We start from the raw sequence: 25,495 nt of genomic DNA, 5'->3' as shown, positions 1-25,495 counted from the left end.
CACAAACTTACACAGGCAATAAAGTGACAACGCATGTGCAAGAGAGCACGCTCGTTCACGCACAGCCAAAGATGCATTTTAACAATGGACGTGGAATAAAGTCTGTAGTCCAGTTAGCGATATGGTACCCACGGTTGAATTCCTGGTACATCACAGTACACGATGATAGGATTCGCTGTCACATATTCGTACACCTACGCTGTAGATTTCCTGATTTTGGTATTGAGCGCCATTGGAAGAAGTCGGGAGGGCACTTGGAATTCTGTCCTGTAGGTGCCACTTCACATAGAGGACACAGGACCGTATTATCTCAAAACAGAGAGCTAAAGACAAAAAAGAATTCCTCTTTCTAATGAGAACACCCTGCTTAGCAGCAGGCCCTGGTGACCCCTGGGCTACCTCTGGGGATGCAGCCTCCAAGGAAGCTCAGCTAACTGTGGTGGGGCCCAAGGACCCGCCTGCCCCTGCTGGGCGTGTCACTGCCAGGTTCCCCAGCCTCTCCCTCCAGACTAAACTCCTGGGGATCCACCTGCCACTGTCCTCCGCTGCTCGGCAGAATCTTGTTTGCCATGACATGGGTGCTCCATAGATACCTGATGAGTGAAGGCCACAGTCCCTGCCCTCCAGGAGCTGGACACCCCATGGGATAGGAGACCGGGCAGCAGGAGACTCCTGGTGTCCTCTGTGCGGGAGGGGACCGATGGAGCTCCGGAGCCAGGGAGAGGCTCCAGGGTCTGCAGACGGATGCGGGTCCTCCGGGGAGGGGTGTGGTGTGTGGCGGGAGTGGGAGGGGTCTTTGGCAGGAGGATGAGGACAGAAGCAGTAGGGGCGGGGGGCTGCCCGCTGAGGGCGCAGGGTGAGGGGTGTCGCGATTCTGAGTGGGGAGAGAAGAGTGGTCAGGATGGGCATGGGGTGTGGCGCCTACACAGACCGCGGGCAGGTGGAGCACAGCACCTGCCTGCTGTCCCCGGCGGACCAGAGCGGCGGATCCCGACCCGAGGGAGACCCACAGCTTTGGGCGAGCCAGGCAGGAGGGACTGGAGAGCCAGGAAGACACCAGGAGAGTGGTGTCCCGAAGTTGCGTGAAGTCCTGTCGTTGATATTTAAACTTCTAAGAAATTCCTATTTTTTTTTTTATCATTGTAAGACGTACACTAAAATTACCAATTGACCATTTCTTCAGTGCAGTTCAGTAGGGTTATGTTCTGCCGCCGTCCTGGGCGTCCACGTCCTCAGAACGTTTCTACCAACCAGCCACACGCTGCACCCATTGAATAATCACATCCCTCCGACTCCAGCCCCTGTGCCTGCTTTCTGTTCCTGGGAACCTGACCCCCTGGGCGCCTCATATGAGAACGTTGGCCCCTGGAGTCTGGCCTGTCTCTTAGCCCGAGGTCCTGGGGTTCACCCCTGCTGCAGCAGCTTTCAAATGCCCTTCCTTTTCAAGGCTGAGTAATATTCTCTTGAATGTACGGTCTGCTCCGCTCACCTGGCTCTGTTCTGTCTGGTATTACCTGCCTCCCTCCCCCTTTTCCTATTTCTCTTCCTTCCTCTTTCTCTCTCTCCCACCTGCCTTTCTTTTCTCTCCCTCCCTCTTCTTAACCAATATTTATTGACCACCTGCTATGTACCTATCCCTCATGGTTCTAGGCACTGGGGAAAGAGTAGTGACAAAATACACCAAAACAAAACAAAACATCCCTGCCTTGTATTCTAGGAGAAAGAGAAGAGAAATGTAAGTCTAATATTACAAGTTATTAGGGCTTATGAGAGGGAGAAGTGAATGGAAAGGCCTTGAGGTAGAGAGGGCCTGGCGGGTTTGGGGACCAGCGAGGAGACCAGTGTGGCTGCAAAGGAGCAGGAGAAGGAGGCAGTGACTCGTGGAAGTCCGGGCTCTGTACGGCAGGCTCTGTCTTGCCCCCCACTTTACAGACTGGGAGATTGAGGTGGAGAGAGAGGAAGTCCCTTGGCCAAGGTCACCCAGCTGGAAAGGACAGGAGGCAGCATACAGCTCTCACAACTGCCCCTGGACTTCTCTGTACTGTCCCCGGGGACCTGCCAGCTTCATCTGCATGCTTACGTGTGTGTCCAACAGGATTTTAATGCACCCACCCTATCCTTCCCCTTGGCAGGCAGCTACCCTCTGACCCTCGCCCTAGGGACCAGGAAGCCCAGCTGGTCGGTCCTTCCCTGGTTGCACAAGGCTAAGTGGAGACGCCACTCCACCATGCGAACCCAGGCGGAGGGCTCTTCACCTAGAACAAAAGGGGCAGATGGAGCAACCGGCTGGGGGTGTGGTCAGTCCTGGACCAGGAACTTCCATTGTTGGAGGAAGGAAGGAGGAAAAGGCGGGTGGGGTTGGTGGGTGTGGGTTAGTGGCAGGGAGTCGAGGCCAGGCCTTGGTGGGGGCTTCTGTTTTCTGCAGCTGGGCGGGTGGGCCCTGGAGGCCGATGGCGGAGGTGTCCAGGTGGAACTGGCGACCACCTGTTTGAGCATCCAGCAGGTGGATGCTTTTGTTGACTTTTTGGTCTTCTCTCCAGCAGCCTGGACGGGCAGGGAGAAGTCACCCGCAGGACAGGAGTGGAGGCTGCGGGGATGCTGAGACTGGGGAGTGGAGGGTGAGCAGGGAGGAGAGGTCCTCACGGCCAGGAAGTGAAGACAGGGGGTTTGTGGGGGGCTGCCTGGGGAGGGTCGGGCGCCCCTGGGGGGAGAACAGGTACAGCAGAGCCACCCACAGCACCGGGAGCTGGAGGCTGCGGCCGTGGGGCTTGGTGGTCTCTGGTGGAGCCCTTCTGGGGCTGGAGGTAGAGGGGGGCGTGACGGTGGGGAGTGGTCTCTGCTGTGGAGGTGACAGGGCTGGGGATCTGGGCCCCTCTTTCTCCTGGGCTGAGGACTCCCAGTGCCACCAAAGCCCACCCCGTCTCCACTTCCTCCCTTACCCCGTGGGCTCAGTGCTTGGGAGGGGATCCTGGGTAGGGCTCAGTCAGGAGCCAGGCCTTGGACAGGAGCATCCGTGCAAGTGGCACAGCCAGGACTTGCGTGGAGATCGCCTTCGGTGAAAGGTGCCTCCTGTGTACTGTTGAGGGCCAGGGCCCTGTTTGTGACATTCCGGATGCAGTGTGATTGGGTGTGCAGGGAGCAGACCCGACAGGCTCTTGGTTGGCAGTGCTTTAGCGCCCACCACACTCTGGGGCGCAGTCCTCCTGCCAGCCCTGGGGGGTGCCCACAAAGACACCGTTTTATAGATGAGGAGAAATGAGGTCAGGTGCCCAACTCTGCTCAGCTGGGATTTGAACCCAGGCCCGGCTGACTGATACCCCCTGCTGCTGATCTCACGGGGCTCCAATTACTCAGACTCTCTCTGGGCGACCTCTGACGTGTCTGAGTCTGCACCTGTATCTGTGACGTGCCAGGAAGCCTCTGCGTGCACACCTGGGTGCCCCCGATGTGTGGGAACAGCGTCCCTGACCCTCTCCCCTCCCTCTCAACTGGCTCCCATTTATTTCACACAAGCCATGGTCCCCCACCTGTCCCTGAGCCTCCCCTGTTCCTCTGCTCAGCTGCTCAGGCCAAAAGCTGGGAGTGGTCCTCTCACCTCCCACTTTGGCAGTTCCTGTCACCTTGGCTCCAAAATGGACGACGAAGAATCCACCCACATGCATCTTCTCGGTTGCCCTTGTACAAGCCACCCTTATCTCTCACCTGCACAGGTGCAAGAGCATCCAAACTGGTCTCGCTGCTTCCGCGCTGGACCCCCACCTCCAGCCTCCACCCAGCCAAAGCCATTCTCCACCTGGCAGCCCACAGCTAACACCAAGATCCCCCCACTCCCTAGAACCTGATGCCTCCAAGGCAGCCACATCTGCTTCCTGTCCTTCCAACCACACCCTCCTTCGTGCACTGCCCCTCGCACCCTGACCCCTTTGATTTTCTCAACATGGTGGGGACCTTCCTACCCAGGGCCCTTGTCTTTGCTCTTCCTTCTGCCTGGGACACATTTCCCACCCCTCTGCCTGTGATCATTCTTTAACTCTCAGCTTGAAGGTCACCTTCAGATCATCTCTGGAGTCGACATTCTCCTCTAACTAGGCCCTTGTTGGTTTTCTTCTTCTTCCTCTGCCTCTTCTTTTTTTTAATTTTAATTTTTGGTGCTGGGGATTGAACCCAGGGGTGCTCTACTATGGAGCTACATCCCCAGCTCTTTTTGAATTTGAGACAGGGTCTTGCTGAATTGCTGAGGCTGGCCTCCAACTTGCCATCCTTCTGCCTCAGCCTCCCGAGTCACTGGGATTACACTATACACCCTGTGCTGGCTCCTTGCTGATCTCATTTTGACCTATAATTGCTTTCTGTGTTTGCTTGTTTGTTTATCGTTGCTGTGCATTTCTCTGTGGCACTTGTCCCAGTGGGACGTCCCTCATGTTTTATGTATTGCCTCTCTCACCCTAACTCTGAGGACAAGCACATCTCCAGTAACAAGAGCGTCAACTCTGACGGGGCAGAGATCTTCACCAGCTCTACCCGTCGCCCTGGCACTTGGTGGGTTCTCAGGAGCATCCGTGGGAGTAAGAGACGTCTTTCTCACTGGGCCTCAGGAGGGCAGGGCCTTGCCTACCTGGTTCACTGCTCTCCCTGGTGTCCAGTCTGGCGCTCAGCACGGGGCAGGGGCCGTGTGAGATCAGGCAGCATCTCTGCACCCAGCACCTCCACCTCTTCAGGGCCGACAGTGGTCTCCCACACAGAGATGGAGGCTGCGCCAACTCTCCAAAGCCTGCAGGAGGAGAGAGCTTCTGACCCCAGGGAGGGGACGCTGGACTTCAGGCCTACTGCCACTCCAAAAAGAATGAAGAGTCCCTGGCGTGTGCGTAGGGGTCGTGGTCAGCTACCTCTCCCCATGATGAGCCTCCTCCTGCCTCAGCAGCCCCTGTCCTATCCTCCATGTTCACCTCCTTCCTCCGCAGGCTCCAGCCACCTGCCTGGTGTGGAACACCTGCTTAGAGGAGACGTTTCTTGGGTTTACGGTCTTTGAGTTCACGCAGAGGTTATTAGGAAACACCCTGGGCTGGAGACCCACTCTTGGTGGGCTGGAGACCTCCAGCTCTTGGTGGGAACTTATGAACTACCCCAGACGCCCCCATATCTGCTCCCACCTTGCCACACCCTCGGGGCACCCCCGTTCAGCTCTGGGTGCTCTGCTGCCTGCGCCCCTCCTCCTCCCAGGCCTCTGCCCCTCCAGTCTTGCCCTGACAGCACGGGGCCCCAAAGGCTCCTCCTGGTGGACCTAGGAGCTGGCCCTGTCTGCTTGACCCCTTCCAGGAGCCCCACCAGCTCCGGTGCCATGTCCATCTGGGGCAGGGCTGACCTTCCTGCCTGGGTGCCCACCCCACCCCTGCCCGGCCCCTGAGTCCCCCTCCCCCTCCCCCAGGCTCACTCTTCTTACCCAGCCCAGCCCCTGAGTCCCCCTCCCCCCTCACTCTTCTTGCTCATCTTCTGGGTCCTGGTTTAAACACCACCTCCTTCAGGAAGCACCCGTGACGCACAGTTCTGAGCTGGGCGCCCCACCTCTGGGCTCTCCGTGCCCTTCCTAACCCTCCAGGTGGCACGTAGCCCTCTGGCTCCTGCCTTGCCAGTGTCCATGCCCGCCTCTCCACCAGACAGGGAGCCCATTGAGGGCAGGGACAGGGGCTGACTCAGCAGTTTCCCCACTCCTCTGCAGGGCCCGGCTCTGGGAGGTGTCGGGAAATGCTTGCTGTGTGAACAAAGGGATGATCCTTATCATCGCTGCTCTGCTGGGAAAGCCTGGGCCTGAGACTCCAAGCAGCCTGCTGCTCTCGCCTCTTCCACTGACCCCTCCCGCCTTTCCTGGAACCTCAGAGCATTCGTGCTTGCTGTTCCCTCTGCCAGCAATGCTCTTCCTGCAGGTCTGCTGAGCTCCCCGCCTCATCTCTCACAGGTCTTTGCAGAACATCACCCTCCTCTTGAGGCCTCTCCTGTCCCCGCTGCTTCAATGTATAGGACGCTCCCACCCCCACGGTGGGCTCCATTGGACATACTATATACGCGTTCTTCTTTGTCTCTCTAGAACAGGATTTTGTTTTGTTCACTGCCGTCAAATTGTATCCTCCACTCCTAAAAAAATCGCAGGCCCAGCGAACATTTGTTGAATACATGAATGAATGCAGGACTCTCCAGGGCAAAGAGGGCTTCCATTGTTTCTATGGGCCGCAGACTCTCCGCTGGGGGGCTCTGTCCTGGGGCCTGACTCAGAGGCCAGAGGGAGCAGGGCGGAGAGAGCCCAGCTGGGGTCCAGGCAGGGCAAGGCCTGGCTTTGCAGTCAAGGTGTGGTCACAGTGCCTCCTGGCGGCCAGAGCTGAAAACAGCAACTTTCTTCAGAGAGCTTGGGCTAACAGAAGCAGCAAGTGCTCAGCTAAACTCCAGGTGCTCTCAATGCACCCACGTTCACAGGGCGAATCAATGGCACACCTTCAACAAGAACGCTGGTTCCTGGCTCCCAGCAGGTGGCAAAGCAGAAGGCTCAGGAGCCCTTGCTCCTTCCCTGATTTGCTGTTGTGTGGCCTTAGGTACGTTACTTCATTTCTCTGGGCCACAGATTACTCTTCATAAAACTAGGAATAAAAACCCACTCCTTGCATCACTGAGCTGGCCAGGAAGGAAGGCTTGGCTCGTGCCTGGCGTGCAAGCGGCGACCTGCAGAGCCGACCGCGATCACCTTGCGCCCCCTACAGCTGCATTCTCCTCACAGCATCTGGAGCAATTTTTAGAAAACGACAATTGGATAGACTTCCAGGAGGGAAGCCCCCCAGAGACTGACTGTCACCCTCAGAATAAAACCCAAGTGCTTCTCTCCTCGAGACCATGCGTGACCCATCCGGCCACTGTCAACTCGTCCTTGCTCTTCTCGCTCACCCTGAGCTGGCCGCACTGGACTCACCACACTCATTCTCACCTCTGGGCTCTGGCATGGGGGTCCCCTCCTTCTGGGGAGCTTCTCCCCAAGAGGCCTCAGGTTCATTTTGCTTGATGGCGGTTTCAGCTGACACCTGTGGAGACGGGCTCTTCCCGTCTCCCTCTCACCTTGGCCCTTTGGTCTTTTCTTGCTGTCCCTAGTACCTGGCAGTTTTGCTTTCTGTCCGTTTCTCCCAGATGTGGACATCCTCAGGCAGGGGCTCTTGTGTCCTGCGCTGCGACCCCTGGTACCCAGAGCAGCGCCCGACGCGGGGAAGGTGCTCAGGGAATGTTTGTTAAATGAATAACTAACCCGATGTCAAATCACCCCGGTAACCTCAGAGGAGGCGGGGCATCCTGCCGGCCCCCAGCCAGTCTAATCAGGTGAAGGGAGCGCCAAGGACCAGAGGATGAAGTCGGATGTGTCCTCCACCCAGGACTGGGTGGGAGGAGGAGGCAGGGAAGGCTTCCAGGAGGACCCTGAAGGAGTAGAGCAGGATGGGGGAATTCCCGAGGAGCCCCTGGAGGTGGGAGGAGAACGCCACTGCCTTCCCAAGGGGCTCCAGGGCCTCACACCTGCCAGCACCCTGGGACAGCACCCCGGAAACCCGGAGCCCTCTGGAGGCCAAACATTCTTATGAACATTCGCTGAGCTCTGAAGCCTCTCTGATCTTCCCTGTCCTCCCCACCCCGCTGCTTTGAAGGGGACGAGGTGGGTAGTTTCCATTTTCAGCAGAATTGGAAGATTCCTCGTTCAAGGTTGGGGCAGCCCACTGCCCCTTCTCACCAAGACAGGGCAGGGAGGGCGCTTCTTCAATCTCGGAGAACCCTGGTGGGGCCTGATGAGGACTCTTCTAGCTGGGTAACCTTGGGCCATCTGCAGCGCCTAGGCGTGGAGGCGGGGATGGAAGGAGGGACAGTACTGGAAGGGAGGGGCATCCTCATGGTGACTGGGCCCCGCTTCTGTCACTTCACTTGACTTTGCTCATCTCACTGCAAGGAGCTCTCAGAGGCTGAGGGCCATCAGAGCTCGCCAGAGCCCACAGAGGAGCTCAGCACACAGTCCCCGGACCCCCAGTGGCTCTGAACGCAGGCTGCTCCCCCACTCCCTTGGCCCCAGGCCTCTGGGGTGCAGCTTCTACTGGGTTCCTGGGTCCTTGTCCCCTCTAAGACCCACGTGGACGGCCAGGTACAGGCAGCTCTGAGTTTATTCACAGTGTTATTTACAGGGAGCCCCGCCCGCCCGGGTGCCAGGTCCCAGAGGGACCTGGAGCCGCTAGAAGGCCGTGAGGGCATCGGCGGCGGGGACGCTCCGCCGACCCCGTGGTGCCTCCTCTTCCAGCTCGCGGCGACCTTTGCCGATGGCCAGGCGGGGCAGGCCGCGGTTCAGGCCGTCCAGGAGCGCGCAGGCCTGGCAGAGCGCGCGGCTGGCCAGCGCCCCGCAGCGGGAGCAGGCGCCGGGGCGCGGGGGCCTCGCGGTCGGGGCCAGCGCCAGGCGCTCCGCAGAGTGCACCAGGTCCAGCACAGCCGACGGCCGCGCCGCCTCCAGGCGCTTGAGCAGGTCGCGAGCGTGGCCGCGGAAGGCCTCGGGCGCGTAGACGCACTCCTCGGAGAAGTAGTGCAGGCGGCGGAAGTGCGCGTACAGCACCACCTCCTTCTGCGACGCCAGCTGCAGTGGCCGGCAGCGCGGCAACGCGCCCCCCTCGCCCGGGGAGCCCAGCCCGCCGCCCCGGGCCAGCCGCCCCGCGTCGCCCCGCAGGAAGTTCATGAGCACCGTCTCTGCCATGTCGTCCGCGTTGTGACCTGCGGGGGAGAGCACAGGTGAGGGGGGCGGCAGAGCACACAGAGGGCCACAGAACCTTGGGAACCCGCGGGGAGGCAGGAACCAAGGAGAGGTAGGGCAGGCGGAGTGTTCACAGCAAGAAACACACACAAGCTTCCTGGAGCGAGGCTGGGAAGCCCGCGTTGGCCATCTCCTGCTGCACATCAGACCTGAGCCAGCTGCCCTTTCACATGGGGAGTCACATGGGGAGCTTCTGCGCTTTGCAGCAAAAGCCTTATTAGCCTTAGTTAAAAATAATCCAAAAACAATTCAAACAAGTCAAAGTGCCATTTAACGGAGATTCTCAGGGCACTGTTTGGTGGGCAGGCTCCCCTCGCCCCCACGCCCCAGGGGTCTCTGTGAACCTGTGCTTGTTTGGTGACAGGGCAAAGGGGAATTAAAGTTGCAGGATGAACTGGGGTGTTGATAACAGGCTTTACGGAGGTAGAGTACCCTGGATTATCCAGGTGGGCTCCAAGTGATCACCAAGGTCCTTAAAGTGCAAGAGGGAGGCAGAAGAGCCAGAATAGCAGATGTGAAGACAGGAACAGGGTCAGAATGACACTCTGAGGACACGATCTGTCCCTGCTGGCTGTGAAGATGGAGCAAGGGCCGAAATCAGGGAACGAGTGGAACAGGCAAGAGGATGCAGTCTCCCCTGAAGCCCACAGTAGGAATGCACTTTGATAACGCCTTGGTTTTAGCCCAGGGAGACCCCTGTGGCCCTCTAACCTTCTGAATTGCAGGATAATAATTGTGTTTTGCCTGAGCCTCGGAATTTGTAATCATTTGTCACAGCAGCAACAGGAAACTAATAGTTTTTGACACAGTGCCTTTGGCAGTGTGATTGCAGTGTTTATCTTTGTTTAGAAACACCAGACAGAAATGTTTACATACCACTCACTATAAAATGGGAACTAAATCTGTGCCTATTCTGCATCTTGCCTAGTTATGTTTAAGATTTTATCAGTGGTTCTAAACCAGGGGTGATTCTGCACCCCACCCATCCCAGGAGCATTAGCAACACATCTAGTTGTCATGATTTGGGCTGGAGGAGTACTAGCATGTAGTGGACGGAAGTCGGGATGCTGTCATGATCCTGCAATGCACAGGACAGCTCCAAACAGCAGTTACCTGCCCCCAAGTGTCAACCGTGCTGAAGTGGAAAATCCCTGGTAGTCATGGTGAAACCCACCAAGACCTTTGCTCTAATTTGTTTGCAATAATAATTATTTTCCAAAGACCTGCCAAGACCCATGACCTTGACAGCAGTTGTCTTTGCTCCTGAAAACTACATCTGGCTATATATGTTCACTGTCTGTGAGTCTGTTGACTTAAAATTGGAAACCTCATTACTCACGGGAGGCTGGACTTGCTCCACATCTTGTCATTACAAACCCACTTAAGAGCTCAGTAATTACAATAATTATTATAAAATGCCTTTGAAAATAAAGTGTATAAACAAAAGGCAAGAAAAAAAATCACCTTACAAGTGAGGGATTTTTTTTTTCTGGAAGCCTTCACATTTTTACAAGCACAATTAATGAGAGATTCTAATAAATTAATTTTAAGGCAACTTCTCATTCTTCCTTACACACCTGTCTTATGTAGAAAGGATTATTACTCTTCCCCTTTCCCGCTGAGAGCTAAGAGAGACCCAGGGACGCATTAGGGGATGAAGCTGACTGCCTTCCCCAGAGTGCATCTCTGGCATGGGGGGAGAAGAGAGATCCCTTCCTGTTTCCCACGGCCATCTTCTCTCAGTAGATGGCTGAAGCTGCCTTCCTCCTACTGACCCCCTTGGCTGGCCGTGCCCCTTCCTTGCCAATCCAGGGTGAGCTCCTCTAAGCCACATCACTTCCTCTGGCTTCCTCACTGTCCAGAGGCCAGGGTCTGACTTTCCCCATCTCCATCTCCCCTCCCCTTGCTCTCTGGGCTTCAGGCACATTGGACTTCTTGGGAGAATCTCATATTGGCCTCCACAGGTGGTTTCCTCTGCCTGGAACAACATCCCCACACTCCCTGACTCCTTCACCTCTACCTGGAGCCTTCAGATCTCAAGAGACTTCCCTGACTCTCTCCCTCAGGTCCTAAGTCCCCTGCACACATGGGTCATGTAATCTCCTTCAGTGACTTTTATGATTATCTACTCCTATTAACTCATCTTGTTAAGCCAACCCATGAATTAGGTACCACTGATACTCCTGTCTTAGGGATGAGAAAACAAATACAGAGAGGTTAAGGAGTTTGCTGTGGCTACGATTTAGATCTGCTGTGTAGTACAAACTCAGCAGCTGTGCGTTGAAGGAGTGCATGAGAGAGGGACTGAAACAGTCGAGGAAGAGAGGAGAGGTCACAAAGAAAAGGCCTTAAGGGACGGAGATACTTTTCAAGGCAGTGATGGATGGAGAAGTGGACCATGAGAGACCAAGAATGTTAGAAACAATTAAAAGTAAAGAGCCAGGCGCCGTGGCACATGCCTGTAATTCCAGTGGCTCTGGGAGGCTGAGACAGGAGGATCCCGAGGTTAAACCCAGTCTCAGCAAAAAGTGAGGTGCTAAACAACTCAGTGTAGACCCTGTCTCTAAATAAAATACAAAAAATAGGGCTGGGGATGTGGCTCGTGGTCCTGAGTTCAATTCCTGGTACCCCCTCCCCGCCAAAAAAGTAAAGAGCCAAAGATCTCATCTCCAGAAAGTAACTTCTACACCCACCCCTTTGCCAAGCTGTGTAGGCCAAGATGGTGGCTAAAACCCAAATATTTTTATACCCTGCCCCAAACCGGAGCATGCGCATAACATGTATCCTTACTTGGCTCCTCCCCTTAGGTCATGCGCAGGGTCTCCTTTCCTACTCCTTGGGCATGCGCCCTGGTTCCCTCCCAGTGCCTTCTCACACAGCCACACCACACCATTTGTTTAGCGCCTGCGCTCACCTGTCACGATGTGCGTGGCTCCCACAAGGCGTGCCCCTTCCTCCAGCGCTCGGCGACGCAGGACCCCGCAGAAGGTGCAGCAGGAGCGGCTGCGGCCAGAGCCAGCTGTACTGCGGGCCACCGCATCCATTGTCCAGCCCCCAAAGAGGTCTTCGTAGGCCACGACAGTGAGTGGCAGCTCCCAGCGCGCTGCCTGGTGCCTAACAGCTGCCAGCGCCGCATCCCGGTAGCCGCCGATGCCCTCATCCACGGCCACAAGGTGCAGTGAGATGTCCAGCTGGGGTGCCAGTGCGCGCAGGACATGCGCGAGCACGGTGGAGTCTTTGCCACCCGAGGCACCCACGGCCACCACAGCGCCGCGTGGTAGCAGGCGGCCAGCGAGCACCGTGTGCAGCACCTCGGCCTCGAAGGCATTGCAGAAGCATGTACCACACAGCGCCTGCCCTGAGCGCGGGCGCCGGAGGTTTGCCCGAGCCGTGTGGCAGGAGGCGCACGTTGGGGCGGGCATCGCGGAGTTGGCTTCTCCTGGAAGGGAGAGAGAAATGGGTTACGTGTGGAGTCTGGATGGTGGGGGGCTGCCTGGACAGCGTCCATGCTTGGGATGGACTAGGCACAGGTGCACCTAGGAGGGAACTTCTTCCAGAGTTGGGGACAGGAGAGTTACACTTGAGTTCCTAGCTAAGGGAGACCACTGCCTCTGGAACTGCACTCAATATGCACCAAGAAGACCAAGGGGCCAAAGGAGGTGGTTTCAGGGGGAAAGAGAGAGATAGGTTATACTCAGAATTAGGTTGTGTCCCTTCTAGAGGGATGGGGTGCCTTTCAGGACCAGTTGCAGAGCCTCCCCTGTTACAACCCTGATCAGAGGGACCCGGTGGAGATCATCGACCTGGCTGGCCCTCCAGGGCTGCTCAGAGTGCCTGAGAGGAGGTGCAGGACTCACAAGGACAGAGGGAGGTCAGGGCCTGCAGCTGTGTTGGAGGGAAGGTGGATAAACCTGAAAGACCAATTGGATTTCACTACTGGGGACGGGATACTGCCTCCAGGAATGGGTCCTGATCACTTCCTCTGAAAGGAAGAAGTCACCTCTAGAGACGGGCCGCATGGATGGCACCTCTGTGGGGACCAGCTGGGGTTGCAGCTGTTTTAAGTGCACAAGCTTCTGTGGCCTCACAGAGAGATGGATCAGCCCATCCTAGGACCCTCTCTGTTCTCCCCTTTCCTGCATCATCCATCCCCACCCAGCCAAGACCCCAGCCCTCCAGTCACACTTCTCTTGACTGGAGAACCTCAAAATCTCAAGAGGCTCAGTCCCCTCACAAGCCACCCTGGTCTCCAGCTTGGACTACTACAGTAGCCTTCTCACCATTCAGAGGTCAGGCTGCTTCTAGGATGTATCAGAATGTTCAGAATTAGATTGTGATTGTATATTTACTCTCTGTACCATGAGGACAGGGACAAGTGCCACTGAGATACCAAGTAGGCATCTCAAACCCTAAATCCTGGATTCCTTTGAAATGAAAAGCAGCTTCTCCTGTAGTAAAGGGCAGCTCCACCCTTTCAGTTGCTCAGGACAGAATCTGAGATCTGCACTGCGCTTTCTCTCACCACTTCTTGTCACTCTCCCTGTTGGTGGCTCAAAGCGGTGAAGTCAAGTCCTGACCTTTTCTTCATATGCACCAGGGGCACATCCTTGGCCTACAAAACCAGATATCCAAACAAAATACGGCAAATCCTGCATGACTACAGTTTCAGGACAGAGTCAGAAGCCACATGCTTCTCACCATCTCCCCAGCTGGGACCTTGGCCTGGGCCATCTCTCTCCTGGACTCCCTTCCTCAACCTCTCCTCCTCTGCACACGCTGTTTTCCACATAATGTCTGGTGGAGACCTGCCCGGTACCTTCTCAGTGTCTTTCCGCGGATCTCATCTCACGCTAGCCAATGTTGATGGCCTATGAGACCCTACCCCATGTGGCTCCCTTTCTCTAACCTCACCTCCTCCCACTCTCCTTCAGCCACTCTGCCTCTACTCTCAAGGGTGTCAGGAACATGCCCCCCTCTGCCCAGAGTTCTTTTCCCTGTCACTGAACCCACTTAGCAGCCCTCAGGACTCGTGTTGTGACCATCAGGCAAGTGTCACAGCTGAAATCTTTTCTCCCCTGGTTGGACAATCTGGACTTGCTCCTCCTGCCAAGTTTCTTTTGGGGAGTCCTCTTCTTGTCCACAGGTCCTGCCCGCACACTTCCTCCCACTCTCCTTGTGAGGGGCTCTGAATATGATTTAAATACCCAGATGTCTACCCACACTGGGCCTGCAAATGGCCTGTGAGGTTCCCCACTGGTGCACTTTTCAGACCCTCAGCCCCTAAGTGCCCCAAACCACCTGTTCTGTCCTCAGAGGGGTTCTCTGTCTCCTGAGAGCAGACATCTTCCAGCCTTTCTGTCACCCTGGACTCATCTCTCACCCTGTAAATCCACGGTCACCCAGTCCCGGTGGGGAGGGGTGTGCACATCCTGAGGGAGGGAGACCCTGGCAGGAGATGAGGCTGTGTGAGTTGGCAGAGCCTCATAAACCAGGATGTGGAGTTTTAGTTTTATTCAGGGATGCGATGTGACAGGTCTTAAAAGGTTTCCTTTGGCTGGTGCGAGGAAGAGTGTAAGGGGCAGAGACAGAAACAGGAGGCCACTGAGAAGGCTGTGAGACATGACGGAGGACTGCCTGGGGCTGGGGCTCAGAAAATATCTGTGGGATGAGGGCACAGTAAGGGTGACCAGACAGGCCACAGAACCCAAGGATGCCTCCGAAATGCAGCCTGGTCAGAAGGGCGGGTAGTGTGCCATCCCGATCAGCACAGCTTCCAGGGCAGAGGAGGGGCCTTCGGTCGGACCCAGCTGGGGCAGAGGCAGGGGCAGGGGCAGGAAGAAAGCCTTATCCTGACAAGAGGGACGGGGCGGCCTGGCAGTCAGGCATTGGAAATCGCGGAGGCAAGTGTCACACCCAGAGAGAGACCCTGAACCCTCCCATGGCACCGCAACACGGAGGTGGGGCTGGCGTGCCTTGCCGCCGCGGGAGGAACTCTCACCAGTGCAGAACGCCACGTCTGGAAGTGCCGCGCGCCTACCACGCTAAGCCCGGTGCGGAAGTGGCTCCGAGACTACAACTCCCACAAGGCTATGGTATTGCGGAACTAGGACTCCCAGAATGCAACAGTCTGCCCAGGAGCCTGTGGCTCTGGTGCCGCTCTACTAACGTTTTCCACCAACCCTTGCAGTCCGGGCTTCCGCTCTGCCTAACATTCCCATAATGCACTGCTCGGCTTCTTCTGTGCGCCTGCGCGCGGGCGCAACGCAGTGGTCTGTGGTGTCGCTGCGACGGAAGGTTGTCGCTGTTGGATCCCCTTGAGGGGAAACAGCTTTGTCCTGATTTCTTGGTTTTGTACGACACTATAGGCTACAGGAATTATAGCACTTACGATTTGCACCCTTTAGGTGGGGTTGCGGGGAAGGAGTGAAGGGGGTGCAGAGGCTGGGGACTTGTACGGGGCAGAACGCGCATACGCGGGGCGGAGTCTCGGAGGACGGGGACAGAGTGGGCCTGTGCTGGGGCGGGGATAGTGGTGCGTGTGCACAGGTGAATGTGGAGAGAGAGTTGCGATGGTGGGTGCAATTGAGCCCCACCCCCCCCCCCCAGCAGACCTTGCACAGTGAAACGACTATCCTCTGGACCTGGGGTGGAGCTCGAGGGTGGAGGACGGTGGGTGAGACAGGTCTTGATGGGATCCCAAGATGCTGGAGACCCAAAACTGAGGGGTCCAAAGGCTTCCCTGGCCCGCCTTTCTCGAATCTCCATCAGAACCTGAATCTTCCCTCAGAGTTCCCAGATGGATGAGTGTTTCTCCCTGTGAGGACCCTGGCAGGGCTCCCCAGTGCTATCACAATAAAGCCACCTTCCTCAGACTGTACTGGAGCCCTGCCCACCTCCACCTCATCATGCCTTGCTCTCTGTAGGGTCATTAAAACAAATGATGCCTGGTAGAGGGGACAGTGGTCTGGCCCGTCCCTGCCAGGTCTCCGTCATTCTGTGGCCCTGGGGACTTTGGTCCTTGCAGTGTCATCTACATTTCTGAAGGTGGCCTCTGCACTGGCCCTGAGGGAGGAACTTGGGGATGCAGAAATGTAAAGTTATAGTGAGTCTCAAAAGAGAAGCGCCCATGAGCCACTGGCCAAACAAGCCCTCCTGGGCCACCAACTCAGGTCCTCAGCCCCTGCCCTGTCTGCAAAGATGGACTCGAGGGCAATGCACAAGGGCCAGAGAAACAGCCCTGCTCCCCTCTAGTGCAGTCCCTAACTACTGTCCCTGTGTAAATATGGACACCCCAGACCAAGGTGTTGCTGTTTCCCTCTGGAGATGGCCCACGCTCTCCCTTGAACGTGAATTCTTTTCTTTATTCCAGAAGCTTCTCACCCGCAAGATGGCCTGCATTCTGTCTTGAACGTGTGTCTGCTGTCGTTAATAAATCAGTGTCTCTGACTGGTCCTTCACCCAGCAGCTTCAGGACCCGACTCCTTTCCTCAACCTCGAGAGTCGTCCTGGGGGGACTCCTTCCCTTGTCCTTCAAATGACTAGAGCATCCATTGGAATCAGGGCCTGTGAGAGACCTTATGCTGTAGGACATGACTAAGCTGCACTCTGATTTCAGACCCAGAGAAACCATGAGATTTGAAATATGTGTAAGATCCATTGAGTCTTGTGGCATTTGTTTTACGGAGTAGATAATAAGGTGGTCATAGTGCGAGCACTGATGATTTTGAGCTTTTTCCACATGCAGAAAAGTACTTGGGACACTTCCAGGAGTCTTCTTATTTAGGATTGTGGCCAAAGTTCCTCTCTTATTAGAAGTTGTCCCTGGTGGCCCCAGGAGGAATCCTTTACTCTTGACTCAAGCTCCAAGACCACAGTAGTTAAGTGTGTCTGTGAAAGGAGTCTAGTGCATGGGTCCCAGACTTGTTGAAGGCCTGGGCTAGCTCTGGTTTTGTTATGGGGAGTGGGAGTGGGCAGAAGATGTGAGGGTCCTGAACCCAAAGGGGAGGAGTTGGGGCGCCACAGATGGTTCACTCCTAATCTTATCCTCTCTGAGGATCCAGAAGTTATAGCACTGAGGACCTTGACACTTTATGGCTCCGTATCAGGACCTCTGGGGACTGAGGACAGAGATGGGACAGCTCCTCTCATCCTCCAGCTGCTGCCCACTCCTTCCTTGGAAGCCCTGTCCGGAGGCGCTTGTCCATCTCTGGCCTTGTCCTGCTCCTCCCCCCAGGAGCCTTCTCTGAGTCTCCACACCTGCCCGGCCTCCCTTCCCCCTCATGGCCCCCGGTGGCTCTCACTCCTTTCTGTCTTTTCTCATCTGCAGGGAGCCTCAGAGGAGCACGTTTTCCCTCTTGGTGACGGAGCTGCCACCACTCCCCAGTGACAACCCTAGGAGTCCCTGGGGTCTCTCTCACCCACCACACCCCACGACTTGAATCTTGTGAATGTCCCTTCCTGAACGTGACTCACTTCCTCTGCCAACATCCCCGTGGCCTCTACTCCTGGTCGGTTGTATTCACTTCCTCTTCTCAGCTTCACGCTGATCTCCTCCGCAGCCCCGACTCCCCTCTCTCCCACATGGGTCTTTCATATCGTCCCCTCGGGGTTCTTTAAGAAGGGCCCCGTCCCTCCCTTGCTCTCACCCTATGCAAGTCTTTAGCTGACACTTGAGCCCTGCTCAGCCTAGTTCCCTCCTCTTCCTTCAGTGTCACCGTGCCTGGGTACCTCTGCGGTCATTACTAAATTCTCTGCCTTGTATGACCCATTTGTAAACACTGTCATGTGCAGCCTGGCTCTGGAGGGGACAAGCCCTTAACAGCCCCTCTCCTTTATCTGCCCTCTCCTTTATCTGCATCCACTCCTCACTGCCCGTTCCCAGGGCCAGTCTTTGCCCAATATTTGATGCTGGATGAAGGAATTTTTATGTAGTTTCCTTAGCAAGGATGGTGCTTGATATATCCTCCCGATAAGTAAGTGCTTTTGAAATCTAGAAAAGTGATGCTACTGTTTACAGAAACTTCTCATCTGAGATCTTTGTTCTGACCCCAGCATTTTCCTGTCTGCCTTTCTGTCTTTAATGTCAGTTTCAGTGCCCCCTGTCCTGCCAGATGGTGAGTGTATAACAGGGATCAGGTATTTGGTGGCTCTCAGGGTGACTTGGTTAGTTTTACTGGTAGAACAAGCTCAGAGAAACTTCTGGCTCAGTGAAATCCCCCAGGAAGCAAAGCAGACCAGCTGGAGAACCTAGTGGTTTCTGGGAAACAGGATGAGCCTTCTCCGAGTCCTGGGGAGACATTGTCTCATCCCCAGGGTGCTCCCTGCAGGCACAGCCTGAGAACGTGGGTAGATAAGTCAGTGCCTTGGGTTTTGGGGGTGCCACCAAGATGAGCACAACACAGAGACTCCAGGGGGACCGCCCTCCGCAGCAGGTTGTCCCCCTCTTCTTAAAGGTGTGGGCGAGCTCAGAGGTCTTCCTTTCCCAGGAAGGACTCAAGACTGACACGATGATCAACGTGTTAGCACCTAAATCTGGAGCATTTAGCCGTTTCCCAGAGGAGAACATAGTAAGGGGGAACCCAACACTCAGACCCACAGCTCTGATTTCTCTCCTCTTTCTTTGAGGAGGTTCAGAAAGGAGGTGACGGGAAGGCAGTGACACTGGAGGAAAGTCAGTCCTCTTTGGCACAAATCCATTGTCCTAAGCTTTAACAGAAACCAGCTTTGGTTACTTTCCCCAGCTCTTCCCTGGGCCTCTGGGGACGTGGGCTCCAGGAAGGTGGCGTGCTGGTGTCCTCTTTGCTCAGGTGGGAGATGGGCTGATGGATGCTGTTGAGGAGAAAATGATGGGGGGGGGTACTGACAAGGTCTAATGGAGGTTTGAGGGGCGCTGATATTTGTTCTAGAAAGTCCTCCCGTTGCCAAGTGAGAAAGACCTGGAAAATGACATGCAGAAGTCATGAGGTCATCGCACGTTACTAAGGAGTTGGTGGAGACCATGAATTCCCAGCCTCACTGAGAGGTCAGTCATGTGCAGCACACTTCTTCAAATCCAGGAGGACACGCGGAAAGCTGGATAATTACCAAGAAAGAGAAAATAGAAGACACAGACCACATCTCCAGAGGCTCCAGACAACGAAGAGAAGAAATGCCCAGACTGCGAAGACATAAGTGCACCAGGATGAGCAGGGCTGCTGGCTCTGGGGAGCAGGACCGGCTCTGATGGTGTCATAGACTGTACCTGTAGGAGGGCTGTCACAGAGCACAGCCGACACTCAGGAAAGGGGAAGTCATCTGGTCTCTCCTGGATCCCCTGAAACTGTTGAATTAGCATAAACTGCACCAGCAAAGTCTGGTGAGAAGCACCTTTTAAAGAACCCTGCTGGAAGACAGTCCTAAGGAAGAATGACCCCACTTCTTGGTATTATGGTGATCAATCTCTGGAATAGAGGGCCCCTCACCCATGAGTCCTTGTCACTCAGTTGTCCCCCTCTGTGCCCATGGCCCATCTCCCTGAATCCTTCTCTCTTAGGTTTGGGATTTTCAATCTTAGGCCCCATGGGGTTTCCTGGAGACTCAGTGTTCCTAAAAGGGCAGGGACAACAGGAGAGTCCAAGATGGACCAGGAAGGGGACAGCAGCTTTCCAGATCCCAGCCCATGGACGAGGTCTGCTTGTTCCCAGATCCTTCCTGTCAGACAGGCCAGACCTTCCCGCCCACTCTCCTGGTCTGAGCTGGGTCCCCTCCTGTGGGCCCTGACTCCTCTGCAGAGCTGGGTGGGTTTTAAGCCCAGGCCCCACCAACGCTGCTCAGCACCGTGGACAGCACCGCCCATGGCCTGGGCTCCCCAGGTCCCTGTCTTGGGAGGACAGTTTCACTGTGTGCTGAGCCACCTCCATGGGCCTCCAGACAGACGGGGTCAGGGTCAGGTTGGAAGGAGAAGGTTGACCACAGGTCAGAAAGAGCAGGGCGCTGGCAGCCATTCCCAGGTCTTCGCTCTGTATCTGGGAAGGTGACATCAGGCACCACGCACGCTGTGTTCTGGGGCCGGGTGAGTGGAGGAACTCTCCAGCTGGATGTCTCCTAGGAGTGGGGCCAGGACTCCAGGACCCTGAGAGCAGTGGGGACCCCAGGGAGAGTTGAGGGTTTGGGACACTGAGTGCCTGGTTCCTGGGGACAGACGTAGGAGAGGGACCCCAGACTCTACCTTCTGTGCTGACTCTGGCTGTAGACGGAGGGGGGCAGCATCCGTGGCCGCACCCCCACCCTGAGCAGGAACTTGCATCTCGTCCCAGACCTGCTCTCCCCGGGCACCACCGCCTTCAGTGACGTTCCAAGTAAGAAGGAAAGGGTGGGTCTCTGCCACCCCATGGCAGGGCCAGAGCCCAAGCTCACGTGTGGGAAGGCTGGGGTCAGAGATGGGAAGTCCTTGTTCCCCTGCAGGAAGGTTCCTGTCCCAGGACACCTTGATCAGCCCGTGATCAACTCAGGAGCTCTGCTGAAGTCCTCTCAGGTGTCACACGCTGAGCTTGGGGGGAGCCTGGGTGGGGCCTGCAGGGCAGGGACCTCAGCACCAAGTGCTCTGAGGGAGATGCTGGTGGGAATCCCAGGGGACTGTCCTCTGCCACCTGAACGTTCCCTTGGTAACACTGTACTGTCCTTACCCCACCCTGAGGCTCTGTTGCATTCTAGATTTGTTGTCCCCCATAAATCTGTGGCTTTAATGGTCTGCCTCTGTGTCACCTGCAGTGGGCACAGCCACCCCAGGGTTCTCAGGTTACAGATGTGAATGGGGGTCATGGGACGTTTGGGGACAGGAATCCCTGTCCATGACAATACCTGGTAACACGCAGCCCGGCTCCTACTTGCTTTGTATCTCTATGTCACCTGCTGTGGCTGGAATGTGTCCCCCAAAGTCCACATGGGGAAATGTGGTCCCCAAAGCCACAGGAGGAGGGACCTTTGGGAGTTGAGTAGGATTAGATGAGTTCATGGGGGTGGGGACCCCTGATGGCTTTGTAAGAAGAGACCTGGGCTCGTGTGCTTGCCCCACCCCACCCTGTGCTGCCCTCTGCCAGGTTATGACACAGCAGGGAGCTCCCCTCCGGGGAGAAGATGGGGCTCCATGCTCTTCATTGTGGACCTCCAGAGCCATGAGGCAAATGAACTTCTGCTCTTTATAAATCACCAGACTCAGCTGCTTCATTATAGCATCAGAGAAGAGCCTGACTCTGTAGTGTCTGCCTGGCTCTCTCCCCCGCCTCCTGTCTCTCTCTCTCTCTCACACACACACACACACACACACACCCCTAGGCACTGGGCATTCCGAGTACTGAGATGGGCCTCATCCTTCCCTCTTTCCTGGGAGGATGGGGCACCTGTGAATAGGACCCTAGAGGTCAGGTCAGAGGTCCTAGGTCACTGTCTTGGCATCAGGGAAGACATTTTCCCTGGTTGTTTGCATGTTGCTATAAATTTCAGTCTCGGCCACTTGGGTCCACCTGGGCCACCAGTGCTTGCCCCAGCACTCAGTGATCCCTGCTCCCAATGGCTGTCCACAGTACCCTCCCTCTGGCCTGGAAGTTACGAGCCATTGCGTCACACCAGTGAGATGACCAACTGATCGTGATGACCTGTGACCCATCCCTGTAATAGCCCAGGCTTCCTGACCCTCCCAGCCCTGTGGCTGCTTCTCCTTCCACCTGGTCCTGGGTCCACTTTAGCCTGGAGCATGTAGAGCAAAGGATTCTGGGAATGCAGTTCCGGCCTGGCCAGGCTGACCGAGTGCAAACCTCCAGAGGCGTCTTCACACAGGGCTCCTCGTGGCCAGCTGAGAGCAGTCCTCTCAGATCAGTGAGCAAGAAGAGCAGCCCAGCTGCTGTCCCACCTTCTCCCTCACTGTGACCCCGTGGCCTGCTGTTCCAGGCAGGTACTGCTGCCCATCAGCCCCAGGACTCGTTGGATTGTACGTCCCCCTGCTGTGAGTGGGCGGGACCCCTGCTGGGCACTGTGGCTGGTGGTTGGCCCTGGGCTCTTTCAGGCAGCTGCACTGAGATGGTGGCCTTGGTCAGGGTGGGACATGTGACATCTTGGTGCCCCTCCACGTGGGTCTCTGTCCAGCAGAGGGCCCAGGATGCCCAGGTGCCCAGGGACCCATGGAGTCGGGTGGAGGCTGCCTGACCTCCTCAGTCTCAGAACTTCTCAGCCTCCACGTTCTATGGGCCAGAGCAGCCATGGGCTCCATTCACCCCAAGAGGAGGGGCTGTGGGAATGGGAATAACCCTCTAGTGACCCGAGGAACCCCTTGTTCTGTGGGTGTTGTCTGGGTTGTGTCTGGAGACTGTTTCCCACAGCTGCTCACCCACCTGCACACCAGCTGCCCCGTCCCCCTGCCAAGGACAATCCCCCCTCTCAGTCAGGGGTGTAGGGAGGGTGAAATGGGGACAGAGCCAGCAGCCTGGTGTGGGCCATAGGGCATTCCTGAGGGTGGACAGGACAGAAGCAGAGATCTGTCCCCTGCCTGAGTGCCCCCTTCCAGGTGGACCTGGACTCTCCCTGGCACACCTGACGTGCTGATCCCTGACTGCAGACTCTTGATCAGGCTCCTCCACAGAGCTGTGGGCATCTCCTGGGTCAGAACCCACTCTCATAGCACCACGGACAGCACCCCAAGGCCTCCCATCCCCAAGCCAGAGCCAGTCCTGAGCAGAGGCAGCGCCCACTCTGAGCAGCGCCCTTTTCCCTGCTGGGCAGAGTGGGAGTGGACACAGACGGAGCACAGACTCAGTGCTGGCTGAGGACTTCAGCAGAGGGGGCTTCAGAGGTGTGGGGAATTCAGCCAGGATTGCCTTTGTCTCAGCGTCCCCTGGGTAACCCATGTCCCTCAGGTCTGCCCGACGTCCCACCATGTCGCCTCTGCCTGTGTCCCCTGAGAGTTCACCTTCCTCTCCAGAAGAGCAAGATCACCTGCCTATCTCAGCCACCAGCCCTGTGACACTGGCATTGTCTGGGGACTTGTGTGTCCCCAACCAGACGTTGCTGTCCCTCAAGGAAACCACTGGATCTGTCCTCTTCACCCCTCAGCTGCAGACCTCAGGGCCCAGTGTGAATGGGCACCACCTGGCTGTGGCATGAATGCAGCTTCTCCTTGTCCCCTGGACAGACTTGACAGTTCTTCCCTCCCCATCGGACGGGACTTCTCCTCCCCAGCCCAGTCAGCCCTGCTGGACAACGTTTGATGAGGTGGCTGCCCCAGACAAGAGGCAAGAGGGGGGACCCACTTGCCTTCTGAGTCCTTGGGCTGTGGGGGAGAGGCCATCAACTGGGGGCTTGTGAACAGCAGAGATTTGCTCCTCACAGTTCTGGAGGCTGGAAGCCCACAGCCCAGGGGCTGGCAGATCCCATGTCTGGGGAGGCCAGTGTCCTCCTCGACCCTGCCTCCTCCTTGTGTCCTCCTGTGGCAGAAGGGCAAAGGAGCTCCCTTGGGTCCCTTCTGTAAGGACACTAATCTCATTCATCAGGGCTCTGCCCCCAGGACCAATCACTTCCCAAAGTCCCCACCTCCTGTGACCCTCCCCTTAGCAGTTAGGATGTCAACATGTGAATTTTGGAGGGACACAGCATTCAGCCCACAGCACTCACCACTCTGGCCTGGGTGACTTCTGAAACTGGGGAAGTGGAACAAGAGGGCTTCTCCAGCTCTCTCAGAAGTTCCTCTCTTACATGCAGATTCTCCATGGCTTCCCCAGGTCTCTCCTTCCTGTTCTTCCATTTTTCTTTGTAAAACAGAAGGGTCATGACCTGCCCTTCTGACCACTGGGCTCTGCAGTTGCTCCTGCTGGGAGGGTCTCTGGGCAACGGGGGACCTAGGAGGGCTGCAGGTGGGACTGCAGCTGGCAATGCAGGGGGTGGTGGTGGGGGCTGCGTGTGGAACCCTGTTCCCTTCCAGCCATCACAGGGCACGACTCCACCCCAGGTTTTGGGAGCTGGTTCTGGGGGATACCATGGAATGGACAGATCTATGGGGCTGAGTGGACGAACACAGACCAGCTTTCTGTGTGCACAGAGTCTTTGGAGGAAGCCATAGTGTTCAAGTGTTAGGGTGGCCTTAGACCTGAGCCTAAGCAACTCCATTTTAAAAACTCCAGTTTAACCTGCAGTCTCACCAGCATGCCCACAGAGTCCTCCAGTATGGCCTCAAACAAGTCACTTCCCCTCACCCTGATAAACAGAGTAAAGCCCCTGGCAGGCTGTCCTTGGCCTGATAAGAGGGAAAGGCGAGGAGATCAGGGTGGAGACCAAGGGACCTGACCCCAGGATAAACGATGTCACTGAGAAATCTGGTGGTAGCTGATAAGGATCGAAAGTGGGGTCAAAACCCCCCAAATTTAGTATAAATAATAGAGCAAATGATCAGGGATTCAGCCAGCCGAAACAGGGGTGCACTCGAGCTGGAGAGCCTGACGAGGACGTGACATCCCATCACTTGTCATCCTTCCTGATTCTCTGCGTGACTCACCGGTTTCAAACTCTACCTTAGTGAGAGCCACAACTCCTCCCTATGACCCCCTCCTCAACTGTGGTCCACTCCACGCCAGGAAAAGCCAGCCTTGGTTCCGGACCTGGTCACCGTGGTCTGAGTGAGTGGGCAACTGCTGGACGGAAAGCCTGTGGCTTAAGACTTCTGAACTTAGCACCCAGAGGGGATGTCTGTCCTGAGCCTGATGATGAAGTGTGTTTGCAGTGCCTAGAATGAATCTAGAGTTGTTTGCTGTGAATTGACTATGTCTGTTGCAGTGCCTGACATTAAAGATTGTCGTTTTCTTGTTTAAGAACCTATAGAGTGAAGCTATATTGAGTGATTTGAGGGAATAAAGCATTGAAAAGCGGCAGAAGTGCGTGGACATTCTTTATTTCTCCCCTTGACTGCATATGTCGCAATTTTGCCCCCTTGCGACATCGAGGCGGTGAGCTCAGATGGGAGAACTGCAGAGGAAGGCCAGGGGCTGCCCTGAGAGGGAGCAGGGGTGGCCACAGGGAGCAGGACAAGTGGTTTTCCCTGGGGTGCTGTGTGGCCTGTCCTGGAGGGCACTCATTTGGCCCTAATACATGGAGTTGTTTATTTTATTTATTTTTTAATTTTTTTTTAGCTGTAGATGGACACACAATATCTTTGTTTATTTTTAGGTAGTGCTGAGGGTCACACCCACTGCCTCACACACGCGAGGCAAGCGCTCACTGAGCTACAGCCCCAGCCCCACATGGAGCTGTTCTTTTGCGCACATTTACCCACATGACACATCTTTCCTGTCTTCCCCAAAAAAGGTTTCAAGAAAAATTGACATGAGTCACAGGAGGCTCCACCTCCCAGGACCCCCCCCCACCATGACTTGCCCCAGCTACAGATAACTATATTCAGGCACATGCTTCTGGTCACACGAAATCCTGGCCACCCCCAGGGTGGACCGTCCACACTGGCATTTCTTGCTTGTTGCCTTCTGTTTCCTGGGACTCCTGGGGGCAGAGCCAAACTATCACTGGGGTCCACCAGATCTATGATGCTCTGGAGTAACCGGGCAGCAGAGAGCATGGCGGTGAAGGGGTCCGTCCTGGTGGCTGGTGATTGAGGAGACGTTTTGCACCTTTTAAAATCTGCCTCTTCCCTTCCCACTGTCTTCCTGGCCAGTC

General features: G+C 56.1%; 1 protein-coding gene and 1 long non-coding RNA gene across 2 annotated transcripts; one reads left to right on the top strand and one right to left on the bottom strand.

Moving 5' to 3' along the window:
• Positions 1–8,156: 8,156 nt before the first annotated feature.
• On the bottom strand, positions 8,157–14,955 carry Ctu1 (cytosolic thiouridylase subunit 1). Its single transcript, XM_027920513.3, has 3 exons — positions 14,808–14,955; positions 11,724–12,248; positions 8,157–8,769 (listed from the first exon to the last, which is right to left on the bottom strand). The coding sequence occupies exons 2-3, from the start codon at positions 12,229–12,231 to the stop codon at positions 8,243–8,245; spliced, it is 1,035 nt and encodes a 344-aa protein (XP_027776314.1). The 5' UTR covers positions 12,232–12,248; positions 14,808–14,955; the 3' UTR covers positions 8,157–8,242.
• On the top strand, positions 8,700–16,463 carry LOC139702672 (uncharacterized). Its single transcript, XR_011705230.1, has 2 exons — positions 8,700–8,787; positions 16,179–16,463. It is a non-coding gene; the product is annotated as an uncharacterized lncRNA (long non-coding RNA).
• The last annotated feature ends 9,032 nt before the right edge of the window (positions 16,464–25,495 follow it).

The sequence above is a fragment of the Marmota flaviventris genome, chromosome 18, assembly GCF_047511675.1.
Source record: "Marmota flaviventris isolate mMarFla1 chromosome 18, mMarFla1.hap1, whole genome shotgun sequence".
In the NCBI taxonomy this organism is placed as follows: domain Eukaryota; kingdom Metazoa; phylum Chordata; class Mammalia; order Rodentia; family Sciuridae; genus Marmota; species Marmota flaviventris.
This window is presented reverse-complemented; position numbering and strand designations above follow the sequence as displayed.